Here is a 15,896-nt window from a genome sequence, read left to right on the forward strand (position 1 = left end):
ATTTTCATTGGAAGGCAGTATTTCTAAATGGAAAAAGACAATAAATGGTGAACATGACTTTTAGTTCTACATATAAAGTAAACATACCGGTAGTCAGTTTTAGTTACTCATATCACGTCATTCATTTCATCTTATTAATTCCTCTGATTAGGTTGACGCAAGGAAGGGCATACGGTCGTAAAAACTCGCTGTGAAGATTTGTGTCATTTCATACTCAACCCCGTAGAGAAAAGGGATAAGGGTACTGTATTATATTATGCAATATTGATACAAAAGAACGTAACGGCCAGTCATTTGTCTCTGTCAGTTGAGCAGTAGGCCTACCACACAGTAAACCTGAGTAAACCTAATCACCGCTTTAATTTGAATTATCGTCTTGTGCTGCCAACTTCCCTGCTACCGGCATGTCGTCATTCCAAATGACGTCATCTTCACTGGCATCTCGTCAGCCATGCATCGAGAGCATTCGAGGTCCCGTCTTTTATGAAACTTCTGAATTAAAAATAGTTTAATTCCCGAATATACAGTCCAAACAGTGAGAATCTATACCCAAATGGTTTCTGGAGATGGTCTCTGATATTCCCAGTTGGTGTATGTGAATAGCAGAAGCCACTCCTTCCGAATAAAGCTGTGTTGTAGAAAGCATGCAAAACCACCTGCTGATAATTAGCGTATGTTACGAGTTGTATATCCGAATGTAATACATGATGACTGGAAGCGTTCTTTGGATAACTGCGGCTGTTGAAGCCAAACCCTCATTTTTAAGTGTATTTCAATCTTGTTCTCCACATTTATCACATCAGGATTTACCTTAACAGCTGTAAATGAGATAAGAGAGACCGCATTGTTTAGATTAGGTTTGCTATCAAGTGCTCGCATAGTGCCAGAAGTTCCATGACGGGAAGATTAAAAATAAGTAACAGGAAAATTTACCGCATTTATGGCTATCTACAAGTGTGACGGTAATGCATTTGATCGTCATAATGTTTAATTTCGTACGATCGTTGTGTCCATTTTTTATTCTTCTTCTTATTCTTTGTGATACGTTTCTGTTTATGCAGGTCGTTATCAGAGCCTCTTCTAACCTTCTCTTTTTTCCCCACATTTTATCATTCATCACAGTCTGTCACTGTCGTCCTCTCCGATTTACGTCATCTTCTACCTGATCCCTCCGTCTTATTCGTGGTCTTCAAATTTGTCTTCTTCCAGATTCTGTCCATTCCAGTGCTCTTCTTGGTAATCTTTCTTGTCCCATTCTTTTGATGTGGATAACCATTACAGCCTATTTCTCTCCATAGTTTCTTTTAGAGGGTTGATCTGTAGCATGTTTCGTATGGTTTCATTTCTTATCTTGTCCCTCCTTGTTTTACCCAAGATCCCTCACAGAAAGCACATGTCTGTCGCTTGTAATCTACTCAGATCTTTTTTTGTCCAAGTCCAACATTCTGCTTCATAGGTCAATATTGGTAAATAATACGATTTATATATAATTATTTTTGCTTTGGTAGGTACATTCCAATTTCTGATTCTGTCTGATTCACAGTAATGAAATTTTTGAACAATGTCCTGTCCTCTCCAAAATTTCTTCCTTGATGTTTCTCTTCCCAGTTAGTTTATTTCCTAGGTATTTAAAAGCATCTACTTCTTTAAGAATTCTTCCATTACACCTAACATTCTCCATTTTTATTGTTTTCTCTACTGATTTTCATTACCTCACTTTTCGTTAAACTTATTTCCATGCCTGCTTCTTCAATTGCCCTCTGCCAGGTATTTAGTTGTTCTTCCAATTTTTTTTTTTTTTCATTTTCTTCCCATATCATTACATCGTTTGCATATACTATGACTTTCATATCATTTGCTGCTTTGACCCTTGGCGAACTTTCCTCATATTGTTGTCCATCACTATATTAAAGAGCACTGGTGAAAGTACACTTCCTTGTCGAACTCCTCTGTCTGTTCTAAACCATTCTGAATTTTTACCATCTATTACAACACAGTTCAGACATTTGTCATGTTTCTAATTCTGAAGTGCATTTCTGTTGACAATCCCATTCTATTTAGCCATTGCCATATCTCTTCTCTTCTAACCATGTCATAAGCTTTTTGTTTATCTATGAATGTCTTTCCCAAATTTCCATTTCTTTTCTACTACTTGTCTAGCTGTAAATATGGCATCAGTAGTTGACCTTTCAGGTCTAAATCCTTGTTGTTCTTCTCTTAATTGTGAATTTATCTTGTTCTTGATTTTTTGTAAATCTTTCATAAATCATAATTTTTTCATAAATCTTCATCCAATGACTCAGTAATGCTATTCCTGTGTAGTTCTCACAAAATGCCTTATTACTTTTTTTAAAGATAGGTACAATAATTGCCCTTGTCCATCAGGAATCTCTCCGTCAGTCCATTTTTATTAACGTGTAGTATGTTTCGTTTGGCATCTCCAAAAGTCGTTGTTGTTGTTGTTGTTATTATTATTATTATTATTATTATTATTATTATTATTATTATTATTATTATTATTATTATTATTATTTGTGAGGTATGTTAGCGAGTGAAACAATATGATTGGAATGCTTTTATCCCTTTTTTTTTTTTTTGCTAAGGGCTTTACGTCGCACTGACACAGATAGGCCTTATGGCGACGATGGAATAGGAAAGGCCTAGGAGTTGGAAGGAAGCAGCCATGGCCTTAATTAAGGTACAGCCCCAGCATTTGCCTGGTGTGAAAATGGAAAACCACGGATAACCATCTTCAAGGCTGCCGACAGTGGGATTCGAACCCACTATCTCCTGGATGCAAGCTCACAGCTGCGCGCCTCTAACCGCACGGCCAACTCGCCCGGTTTATCACATTTTAAACCTACTTCTCTCCAGAAAAACCTATATTGGCCCAAGTTACGAGATATTAAACAGTCACTTTGTTAATGACCTCGCCTGCTATATTAATAGCAACAACTGTGGATATTTCTTAAGTAAACTGGTTTCCTCATCCCGATGTGGTGCAGCTCTTTTTAGACAGGCCCCCAGTGGAGAGGAGTTGCATGTACCATTTTTACCGCATTTCAATCTTCCTGCCATTCGTAAATCTGTGGCAATACGGTACCAGGAATCGAATTCAAGCTCCCAAGAATGGCAGCTAATTGTGCTAACCATTACGCTGATGGACATTCTTAACTACAAAACACAGACATACAGTATATACATGACTGATTCGTGCTTGCAATGCGGGGGTCGTACATGAAACTATTCACCTATTTGTGCGACATCATCAGACCTGCAGTAGGCCTACGCTACGGAGGCGAACATTTCGTAATTACGAAACACAGATTTACCGCATGACTTCGACGCACGTATTCATTGTGTAGAAGATAGGAAACTTAAAAGGGTCCACCTTTTCAATACAATAAATGTTATAGTTTATTTACAACATATATTTACACTTGGAACTAGTTTCAACGCTGTTTGGCATCATCTTCAGCCAAAATGTGGGAAATAGGCTAGCATGTAGACATTTATATTACACAAGGCGTTACATTAAACAATACACATCTTATGAGGAGATAAAAACAGGGACGAATATAGAAACAAATGAATCGTTGAGAAAACAAAAGTCATATATATTAAAAATAACCTTAACCACACATCTTGCAGTGCGAAAATATTCGCCTTGAATGATTCCTGAATACAAAACGCACACGCACACATTTCTGAAGAGCCAGCAGGCAGGAAAAAGTAAGGTGAAACCTTAAGAGTTCTTCTGAGAAGAGTTCATCATTTTTTCTATGTTCCGACTAACTAGTGAAGTCTCCCTTGAGTTCCTGATAAACATACACAACAGGAAATTCTCCTTCACTCTCAACAATAGCTATAAAGACCAACGGTAAATTGCATTTTAAATATTGTGCAGAGACGTGAAAGCATGATCTTGAACATGATCTAACTTCTTCATTTAACCCAATTTTTTACATAAGGTGTTACATTAAACAATACACATCTTACGAGGAGATAAGAACAGGGACGAATATAGAAACAAATGAGTCGTTGAGAAAGCAAAAGTTATACATATTAAAAATAACCTTAACCACACATCTTGCAGTGGGTCGTACAGACGAAATTATTCACAAATTTGTAACGTAATCAGAGCTGCAGTAGGGTTTGTACCCGCTTCGAAACGGAATCATTGTTCTTCTCTGACAAATTACGTTGGGGGTTCTTGTAGGCAAGATTTATTTTTTTCATTTTCTTTGTCTTGAAATGCCAGGGGTGGGTGTATTAATACGCAAGGGAGTCTGACATACAAATACAGTAGTTTTGTCCGGGAGCTGACTTCCCTATTACAGAATACTGTTGATTGCAACTGCAAGCTCACTGCATTAGCTTTACTGCACCTTAATTCGATCTCTCTCACTATACTAGCATCCTGTGGGAACAAGTATCCTAAGTACTAGAAATTATCTTCCTGTCCCAACTTTGTATCCCCAATCTGACATTTAATTTTCTTGGATTTCTTACCTACTGACATCTGTTTAGTCTTGGAAAGACTAATTTTCATACCATACTCACTGCACATATTTTCAAATTCCACGATATTAGACTGCAGACTTTCAGCACAATCTGCCATTAAGACCAAGTCATCAGCATAGGCCAGATTGCTTACTACATTTTCACTTAACAGTTCCTCCCTGCCACTTAATACCTTTCAGCAGATGATCCATGTAAACTATAAACAACAAAGGTGAAAAATTACTGAACCAAGAACTCATTCTATTATCAGCTCTTGCTGCAGCCCAATTGCCAACATAAATACCTTTGATTGATTTTAATAATCTTTTAATAATCCCATAGTCCCCCAATACGGCAAACATCTTTTCCCTGGTACTCTGTCATATGCCTTCTCTAGTTCCATAAAACATAACCATAACTGTCTATTCCTCTCATAACACTTTTCAATTACCTGGAGCATACTGAAAATCTGATCTTGACAGCCCCTCTGTAGACTGAAATCCGCACAGTTTGCATACAAACTTACTCTCAACCACTGATCACACCTTCCATTCCAAGATGGCAGTGAACACCTTGCCTGGTATACTGATCAGTGTGAGATACCTCAATAGTTGTTGCAGTCTTTCCTGTTTCCTTGCTTATAGATGGGTGCAATTACTGCTTTTGTCCAATCTGAAGGTACCTTATTAACACTCCATACTAATCTTATTATTCTATGAAGTCATTTCATCCCTGCCTTCCGTCTATACTTCACCATTTCAGGTCTAATTTGATCTATTCCAGCTGCTTTATGAAAATGGAGTTTATTTACCTTCTTTCCACTTCCTCAAGCGTAATTTTACCAACATCGTTGTCCTCTTCTCCATGAGATTGGTTGTTTGCAACGTCACCAGGAAGATTTCCTTTTACGTTGATAAGATTTTCAAAATATTTCTTCCACCTCTCCAGTGATTCCCTGGGATCTATTATGAGTTAATCTGAAATACCCAAAACACTATTCATTTCCTTTTCCCTCCCTTCCTAAGATTCTTTATTACTGCCCAGAAAGGTTTCTCTGCTGCTTGATCTAGACTTTCCAAGTTATTACCAAAATCTTCCCACGACTTCTTCTTAGATTCAACAACTATTTGTTTTGCCCTATTTCTTTCCTCTGTGTACAATTCCCTGTCTGCATCACTCCTTGTTTGGGGCTATTTCTGATATGCTTTCTTTTTACATTTACAAGCTGCTCTCACTTTATTATTCCACCTAGATGTTTGCTTACATACAGTTATTCCTATACCATTCCCTTGCTGTTTCTACTACAGCATCCCTGTACTGAGCTCGATAGCTGCAGTCGCTTAAGTGCGGCCAGTATCCAGCATTCTGGAGATAGTAGGTTCGAACCCCACTGTCGGCAGCCCTGAAAATGGTTTTCCGTGGTTTCCCATTTTCACACCAGGCAAATGCTGGGACTGTACCTTAATTAAGGCCACTTCCGCTTCCGTCCCACTCCTAGCCCTTCCTTGTCCCATCGTCGCCATAAGACCTATCTGTGTCGATGTGACGTAAAGCAACTAGCATCCCTGTATGCCACCCATTCTCTTTCTATATCCTGAACCTGCTTACTGTCTATTGTTGGAAACTTCTCACTAATCATACCCGTGTACTTTTGTCTAATTTCCTTGTCCTGGAGATTTTCTATCCTTATACGTCTGCAGATGTATTTGACTTTCTCTTTCTTAGGCTTAGTTCACTACAGATCAGACAGTGATGTATATCATCAAAATATCCCCGGAATATTTGCACATACCTAACAGATTTGCTGAATTCAAGCTTCCATATCTTCCCCACATTTACCAATCACCTTTACATATCCTTCAGTTTGATTTCCAACTCTTGAGTTGTGATGGCCCATTAATACTATCCTCTTCTTACTGTTGACCCTGACTATGATGTCACTTATTGCTTCATAAAACTTGTGAACTTCATCCTCATCTGCACCCTCACATGGTTAGTATAATGAGACAGTTTGTCCTAATTCTTTCAACTACCAAACCTGTACACATCATTTGCTTATTTATATGCCTAACAAGAACTATGTTGCGTGCAATAGTATTCCTGACAAACAGTCGTACCCCACACTTTTCACTTTCCTTTTTAACACACCTCAAGTACACTTTATAATCTCCTCTCGTCCTCATTATCTCCCCTTACCCGAATATCATTAACTCCTAACACACCCAGACGCTTCCTCTTTGCTGACTCAGTTAGTTTTACTTTCCACTTTCCATAAGCTCCATTAATATTAATAGCTCCCCATCGAATTCCATTTTGTTCGCCAAGTGGTTTCCAAGAAGTCCCTCGCCTTTCAAATGGGAGTGGGACTCTGTTACTGCCATAGGTCCGAAGCTTGCTTAAAGCATTCTGAGCCTACTCCATGAAAATTTTGTGTAGCAGGATGCCACCCACAGTTACACATAGTCTTCTTATTGGTGAATGATAAAATTACTGTTTTATTTCAGTTTAATAAGCCATAAACAGAATATTCCTTAGAATGTATATATTGTTCATCATTTGCAGAATAACTTGACTTTATTTAAATACATTGATTCTAATATTATTACTTGTGGGTTTCAGTACATCATGACTTCTTCTCCCAATTTGGGAAGACTAAAGTGTTTGTAAGCAAGAAGCCAGAAGGTTATGGCTTAGTTTGCCATAGAGCAATCAAGACAATCTGTGAAGTTGTGGGAATAAAGGACTTGCATGCAAAGGTTGAAGGCTCTACAAACCTTCAACATATAGTGAAAGCCTTCTTCATTGGACTACTCCAACAGGTAAAAGGAACACACAAATAAGCTTGAAGTTGGTTATTCCACTTATTTAAATTTTATCCCGAATAACAAACGTAAGTGGGACAAAAGTCTTCTAGCCCCTCAGGCAAGCAACTTAATGTTGAAAACATCCAAGGGATATGAGCTACGAATTTTAGGTAAATAAATAATAAATAATATTCCTAAAAATTACAATCCTTTTCTTAATCATCGTTATCCAGTCAATTAGATTAGCAGTTTACCTTCTTCTACCACTACGAGCACTAATGTGATTCAGTGCATTGTTTCACTTGAGCTCGACTACCAGTGCTAATGTGAGTCAATGCAGAGTTTCACTTAAGAACCTATAATGACATTCGGTGTGGACATTTTTACAAAAATCGAAAAGTGCCTGAGGGTATTGAACCAAGGAACACATTACAGAAATAATTTGAGTAAAGAAGCAAACAATTTTAGACTGTTTTAATAAACTGCATTTAGGCTGGAAGTGATTTTTGATTTTTTTTGTTTTTTTGTTTTGTTTTTTTGTTTTGTTTGTTTGTTTGTTTGTTTGTTTGTTTGTTTGTTTGTTTGTTTGTTTGTTTGTTTGATAGAGCTGTTCAAGACTCACAATTTGAAACCTTTCCGGGCCCTTTAGCCCATCAACGTTTGGCACAGTTGAGGAAATTGCTTAATTTTACTTTTTTCATAGTATGGGGACCTCTACTTTGTCTGCTAAGAAATGTTTTCAATATAAATAAATTAATGTATTCTAGTCTAATCATATTTATGTACTTGTTTTCAGAAAACGCATGAAACCCTTGCAGAGGAAAAGAGACTACATTTGGTGGAATTTAAAAAGGAGAATGAATACTATCCTCAGGTAGTAGCATCACCCACTGTCTGTCGCAAGAATGAGGAAATCTTGCCCAATGAAACTCTTGACTTAACACAGGTAAGCATTCTGTCCACGTTCATTATTTTCACTCTAGTATTCGATTTTATTCCTTTATCATCCAATTTATAATATAATGAAACTACAAAATTCCTTAATATACTGAATTATCATAATACACGAATGTGATGCCTGTTGCCTTTGATCATCTGATTAAAATGGAGGTCAGTCATTTTAAAAACTGAACATGAATTTTTTTACAATTTGTTTTACGTCGCACCGACACAGATAGGTCTTATGGCGACGATGGTATAGGAAAGGCTTGGGAGTGGAAAGGAAGCAGCTATGTCCGTACTTAAGGTTCAGCCCCAGCATTTGCCTGGTGTGAAAATGGGAAAAAATGGAAAACCATCTTCAGGGCTGCCGACAGTGGGACTCGAACCCATTATCTCCCAGATGCAAGCTTACAGCTGCGCGCCCCTAACCACATGACCAACTCGCCCGGTAAACTGAACTTGAATGATTGTAGAAATGAGTCAGTGATCCAGCCCTGTTTTCTTCTGTGGGAAAGAAGCTAGTACACCAAACATTGTAGTCAACCTTCAGGTGGGACAATACACATCGTGACACACTGCACATAAGCTGAACACCACTATTGGCAGTGGTTTTTCTTTTCCAGGCATCAGAATGCAAACAAGGTTGAACAGCATGTTGTTAAGTGTTTTTTTTTCTTCTTTTCTTTCCATAAAAAGGTGCTGGATGCAGGCTTATGCATAAGTAGATAAAAGCAGTGCACAGTGATCAATGCATGAGTGTGACATAAATTGACATGCATTGAAAACATTTCCTAGAGAGATTCACTCCCAGTAGTGACTATTATTGGCCAGTAGAACCACAGAAAGAATCAATATTGTTGTGTTTCATGTGGCTAAGTCTTTTTGATGAAATTGCAGTATTGATAAATCTGCATCCTGGTGTCTTCCAACAAGTCATTTCCAGCAGTGTTCAGTAAAAGAAAATCTATGCTCAGTGATTTTTCCGTATGTCAAACGAGCTATCAAATGGTTTTTGATATGTAACTACTTCAGAGTAATTTGTTTTATCACACATTATGATAAGCAATGAGATGTGGTGCTGGTATTAACAGTCTGAAACATAAAGGCTCAACCATCCGGGTGTCATAAAGCCGTTGTATCCTCTCCTGAGGCAAGCTGGCCCACAGCTGTTGTAACTTGTCCTTGACATCCTGGATACTGGCAGTGGGATTGAGTTGACATTTGAGCAGGTCCAATAATTGTTCTGTAGGACACAGATCTGGGGATCTTGCTGGCCACAGGAGTACCTCAACATCATGCCAGCATTTCATAGAGACATGTACTGTATGTGGACGAGTATTGTCCTGTTGAAAAATGGCACTACGATACTGTCATGAGAGAGGTAACACATGAGGACGCAGCCGTGACCTGAAGTCATACTCGATGGCTCCCCCCACTATGACGCCAAGATAACACAGCTGTGCCTCTCCAAAACATTGGAAAAGTGCGACCTGACCCCAGGTTGCTGCCACACTTGCAGACGATAGTCAACCGAGGTAGTGCAGAACCGCAATTCATCGCTGAACACAGTGTAACGCCATTCATGAGCAGTCCATGTTTCCCTGTCACAGCACTACTCCAAATGCAGTCATTTGTGTTGTGGTGTTATAAACTCATCATCAGATGACTGAAAGTAAGTACTGGTCAACCATTTTATAGTAATGGCACTCTACACCTCATCATCACCATCATGAATTCCTTCCAGCGAGCTGTGTAGGATGTTTAAGAAAAACGCCTCCACTTATTATGGTCTTGGGTATATCTCTTTTCTCTCTAGGGTATCCCATGTTTCTCCTCTCTTCTTTAGGTCTTCTCTTATGTGGCCTAATCACCGTTTTCTAGGATGTCCAATTGGTCTTCTTTCCAGAATGATCTTTTCAAAATACTTCCTTGGTGTTCGAGGCACCTCCATCCACTTAAACACATGGGACAGTAATTCTCTAGTCTGGCTGCTGCTGGTCTCCGACCAATCGTGCGGCATAACACAGAATGTTGCAGGGAGTCCATTACTTGTTCTTGGATGGCAGGCGCAGATGTGAAATGGTTACGATGTGCTTGGTGATCAGACGTGATCGACCGGAACCTTGATGACGAGTATGCCTGCTCATGTCCCATGCAGTCCAACACCGGGCTCCTGTCACATCCGAATGCCCCACAAATCTGGATGTTGCGTGATTCAACATGCCGGCTAAATAATGAGGCCCATTTCAAACTCTGTAAAGTACTGATAACGCTGTCTCTCATGAGTACGTGGCATCTCAGTTTTCTTCACAATGATCACTCAACATAATAATAATGCCATTTGCTTTACGTCCCACTAACTACTCTTTTACGGTTTTCGGAGACTCCGAGGTGCCAGAATTTGGTCCCTCAGGAGTTCTTTTACGTGCCATTAAATCTACCGACACGAGGCTGACGTATTTGAGCACCTTCAAATACCACCGGACTGAGCCAGGATCGAACCTGCCAGGTTGGGGTCAGAAGGCCAGTGCCTCAACCGTCTGAGCAACTTAGCCTGGCCTGAAAAGGTTATGGCCCTAATACAACCGACTATCGCACCACTTATGTACGCTCATGACTCAGATGCTTTATACCAAGGACATGTGAATGAAGGTAAGTCTATGGACACAGAGTACACTAATGCAGTTTTTATCAGGCATTTAACAATTAACCTCCAACTAATCATATTAATTACAAGTTTTCCTATTTTTTCAGTTGTAGTCCTTCCGTTTGATGTGGAATTGGAAGAAAGATGCACCGAAACTGAAACAAATGGAGCAGGAACACTGCCAGCTGTAGTAGCACCATCTGCTGACACAGCAGAAGCTTGTACTCAAAGTCAAGGTCAAGTTGGAGCACTGAATCCCTTACGCAAACCTCCCATAAATTCAATGACACAACCAGGATTTCTACCGTCTTCACATACAGCAGTACAACCTTCAACATCAGCTGATACTGTATTATCAGATAGAGCTATATATGTTGTCGGCGTAGACTGTCAACACCCAGAGACAAAATTACAGATTTCTGTGAAGGAAGACGTCAGTGTTGGAATATCAGTTAGAAGTAATGAGGAAGGAATATGAAAAAAGAAATAGAAATAAGAGAGTTAAAACTAAACATTATGAAAGAAAAACTAAAATACTGGCAAACTATGAACAAGAAGGAAGATATACCAAACTAAGTGGGTTTTGTAAAGCAGGGAGTGTTATTATTAGCATATTTTTATTTCCTATAAAAGTTAGTTCATTTGTGTCAGTAAGTTAGGACGATGAGGAGTGTGATCAGTCTATAGAATACTAATTTTGTTAAAGTGTGTTGTTTTCCTAAAAGTTAATAAATTTCACTCACTTGAAATGACTGTTAATTAATGCCTGGCGAACAGCTCTGCCAGCATTGTCATCATTTCTGAACATTTGATGAACTGAATTTAATTGTTTACCATCTTCGATATCAGGAGCTGGAGCTCTTTGATAATGTGCTGAATAATTAAATCATCTGGAGGTTTTTTTTGTCTTGTTGAAATTGCAGTATTGTTCAATATTGCTATAGCAGCTATTATATTTAGAGTTTTATGGACTTCACACCTCAAACCAACAGAAAGAGCACAAAACCTCTGCTTCCATACACCATACTATCCTTCTACGGTATTTCTGGTCCTAATATGTGTCCTGTTGTACACATGCTCTTCTCTGGTTTGCAGGTTCAGCAGAGGTGTTAAGAGAAATGGGTTGCACGGATACCCACTATCTCTCAATAAATAACTACAGTAAAATCTCGTTAATTCAAAGTCATTGGGATGCAAAAATTGGACTTCGAATTACGTGATTTCGAATTAACTGCCAACTCGTAATTCGGAAATGCCAACCCTTGCTACATCACAAAATGTTCTAAGACGCGTTACTGCATGCAATCAACCCTGATTCACAGTTTAAATCTTTCAAATGCCATGAAAAATACTATTTACAAAATGTATCCAACAAGGTGCATTTACAGTATTGAAATAATGCACTTGGACAACTCACTGGCAAACATAACCTCGCGTAAAGAAAAAAGAAAGAAAACTTGATTCAAAGGAGGAGAAATCTATAATGACTCCCCTGTGCAATTGCTTTATTCATTGGATTACTGTACTATACGCATTTTAAATGCCTTGTACTTGCACAGAAAGTACCATTTGCCCTGAAATCATGACTTATCAAACTTTTGTATGATGAGGGGAGAAATTCTCTCGCTCCTTCTGCATTACAACACAGTACAGTGACTATCCATATATGATTTCCCGCCATGGAACTTCTATCGTAATTTAAAAATGTCAACCCTTGCCGTGCCACAAAGTATTCAGAGACCCACTAATGCATGCAATCAACTTGATTCTGAATTTAAACCTTTCAAATGCCATTGAGAACACTATTTCCAAAATGTATCCAACAAGGTGCATTTACATTATTCAAATAATGCACTTAGATAAAACACTGGCAACCATAACCTAACGCAACGAAAGAAAATAAAACACGATTCAAAGACGACAACAAATTATGCTGGCTCCCCTGTGCGAATACTTTATCCTTTGGATTACTGTACTGTTTGCATTTTTAGATGCCTTGTACTTGCACGGAAAGTGCCTAATGCCCTTAAAACTTCGTGGCTTATCAAACTTTCCTATGGCGAGGCGAGGAAGTGTCTCACTTCAGAGTGCATTGCAACACAGTACATTGCAAAGATTGTTTTTTTTTTTTTTTTGCTACGGGCTTTACGTCGCACCGACACAGATAGGTCTTATGGCGACGAAGGGATAGGAAAGGCCTAGGAGTTGGAAGGAAGCGGCTGTGGCCTTAATTAAGGTACAGCCCCAGCATTTGCCTGGTCTGAAAATGGGAAACCACGGAAAACCATCTTCAGGGCTGCCGATAGTGGGATTCGAACCTACTATCTCCCGGATGCAAGCTCACAGCCGCGCGCCTCTACGCGCACGGCCAACTCGCCCGGTGCAAAGATTGTACTGTCATGGATAGAATCAGGCCACCTAGCTACAATATCTCTCATGAGTAAATTACTTTCCTATTCCAAAATATCTCTGCATTTTCTCCACCTGAAGATCTGATTCAAATGTGGGTTCAGTCATTGGTTCCAATTACACCAGGGAATGTAGCAATATTAAAAAGCTTTCCATTACCTCCCTCTTTTCTGCTTGTGATGTTGGGAAGTAAGTACAGTATAGCGTTGATTAAAGGAAGCTATAATATTACTCACGTCGTGTATAATCTGAGCTGCTGCTGTTCTGTGCATATTAGTAGTATCACCTACAATTATGTTAAAGGAACCATTGGCATACTATCTCAATGCAGTGACCAATCTGTTGATAGCAGAAACAGGATTATTTCTCTGCATTGGAAACTGTAGCTTATTTTGCATTGTTTCCAGAAGAAATGAAACAATTTGTTTAGATAAGCGAAACCTTTCCACAAATTTCCTATCACTAAGTTCTTCAAAAGAAGCACCTCTCTCCACTATTATACCATCATGCTCATTCCCATTCTGCTCCATATATTCCAGATATAACAGTTCATCTTCAAAATCATCTCCAAATCTGGCAGCCATTTTATCTTCACTGCTAATCATTGTTTATGTTTGGTAACCGCTCGAACTTGGCTGTTTAACTTTAACTGACATTAATCAGCGATTAAAATATTAATCAGGAATGATACTCCACAGTTTCATTTAAACAAGGTTTAAGAAGAATCTTAAGTGCTGATTACGCTAAACAGGGTTTGTGCCCTTGGCCATAAGTGCTTAAAAAGCAGTAAAGAGGGAAACAAGAGGATTAAGAAAGTGAGAAACTTCTTTCCATGGAACAGGAAATATGTATGTGGTGTGATTGTCTTTAATTCCACCACAAATTGAGCTTTTGTGTAAGAAATGACAAACCCTAGCTTCTCAAATTCAAATCTTTTATCATATGATGTAAGCCAGTGAAACCCCTGTTAAATAAATATATTTAAATTCTTGTATATTTCCTCGTGTTTTCTTTACAGAAGAAATTTTGAGCGAAAATTATTTTTATTGTTGTTACCAGCAGTGTGGGGTGAGGGGGTGATACTGCTGGTAACAACAATAAAAATAATTTTCGCTCAAAATTTCTTCTGTAAAGAAAACACGAGGAAATATACAAGAGTTTAAATATATTTATTTAACAGGGGTTTCACTGGCTTACATCATATGATAAAAGATTTGAATTTGAGAAGCTAGGGTTTGTCATTTCTTACACAAAAGCTCAATTTGTGGTGGAATTAAAGACAATCACACCACATACATATTTCATGAAGGACTCAAAACACCTACCGTTCCTATCTGGAGAGTTAGTTGATCAGGAAGGGTGCTTCAGTGCAGTTATTTGTGATCTAATAAGAGAGCAATAAAGCAACGTAATTGTTGTTACATGTTACAACATAGCAAATGTCAACATTGAAGAAAGTACTATGTCACATTTCTCATAGCATAAATCAGAAGATCATGTCTGAAATCATTATATTATGTGTATAGCATTGAAATCAGTTGCAAATTTATTAAAAGATTCGATAAATCATCTACAGTGAACAAATTATTTTTTTTCAGTATGCTTTGGGTGATAAAATCGTCCTGAAGAAAAAGAAATTTCCCCCATTTTACACCAAACTTCCATCCTGGGAAATAACCATGAAAAAAATGGAGAATAGGAGGAATCATGATAAGGTATAATCTTCCTGAGAGATGAAGGACATGTTTTTAATGTTTGATATGATGGCAGTTCTGTTTTAGTATTATCAATTAATAAGTCCTATGAGGCTTGTGCTTACACAATTTTCCTATTTGATTTTAGGTGAGAATCCAACTGCTTGCAGAGTATGGGGAGATAAGAAGCTTCCTTACAGATACATACCCTGAGTGTAGTCTGATGAAACCCAAGAAGGCAGAGGATACAGCAGAACAATAACAACTTAAGTTCTTATGACCTCCTTTCTTGTAAAGTTTATTCATAGCTTTAGGTTATAATAATGATTTATTATGTATTTATATTTGTTAATAAACAAAGAAAATGTGTTTCAAAATGAGTTTTCATCCTTCATACTAACTTACAACAAGCAAGACTAAAAGAACAGTTTGATGGACCTGAGCATTTTCAGTGAAACTTGGAGAAATGATCGATTAACATAACTTTCTTCTGATTATCCAAGTTATTTCTGGGGTTGCTGGAGCCACCTAGGCATATTTTGATTTTAGCTGGGGGTTTATGACCGGATACCCTTCCTGATGCCACATAGTTCTTGAGATGAAAATTTTGACCTAGAATCAACTAGGATTCGAACCTCAGCCTTCCAGGTGGGAAGCCAGCAGCTGAGCCACTGAACTAATTGTGCCCTCCAGTGATCAATTAACATCTTAAATTAAGTGAGTAATCATTTTGCCATAAAATCAACAGTACCATTATAATTAATTGTTTGAAAAATAACTGGATAGATCTATTTTAAAGTTGCATAAAACATTATGCATTTTGCGCCAGTGTAGCAAACCGTCTGCATAAGGCAATGCGGTAATGATGCACAAGGGGAAATGCTTGCCTGTGGCTTT

General features: G+C 38.3%; 1 protein-coding gene across 1 annotated transcript in view; it reads left to right on the forward strand.

The window, feature by feature from the left end:
* Nucleotides 1–15,376, forward strand: part of mRpS5 (mitochondrial ribosomal protein S5) — a 37,449-nt gene extending 22,073 nt beyond the window's left edge. The window contains exons 7-10 of the mRNA XM_067138872.2: nt 7,123–7,322; nt 8,104–8,253; nt 14,904–15,020; nt 15,148–15,376. Of these exons, the coding sequence (XP_066994973.2) occupies nt 7,123–7,322; nt 8,104–8,253; nt 14,904–15,020; nt 15,148–15,261 (581 nt within the window). The 3' untranslated portion in view covers nt 15,262–15,376. The remainder of the gene's footprint in view (nt 1–7,122; nt 7,323–8,103; nt 8,254–14,903; nt 15,021–15,147) is intronic.
* Nucleotides 15,377–15,896: the final 520 nt, after the last annotated feature.

Source organism: Anabrus simplex, chromosome 1, assembly GCF_040414725.1.
Source record: "Anabrus simplex isolate iqAnaSimp1 chromosome 1, ASM4041472v1, whole genome shotgun sequence".
NCBI lineage: Eukaryota > Metazoa > Arthropoda > Insecta > Orthoptera > Tettigoniidae > Anabrus > Anabrus simplex.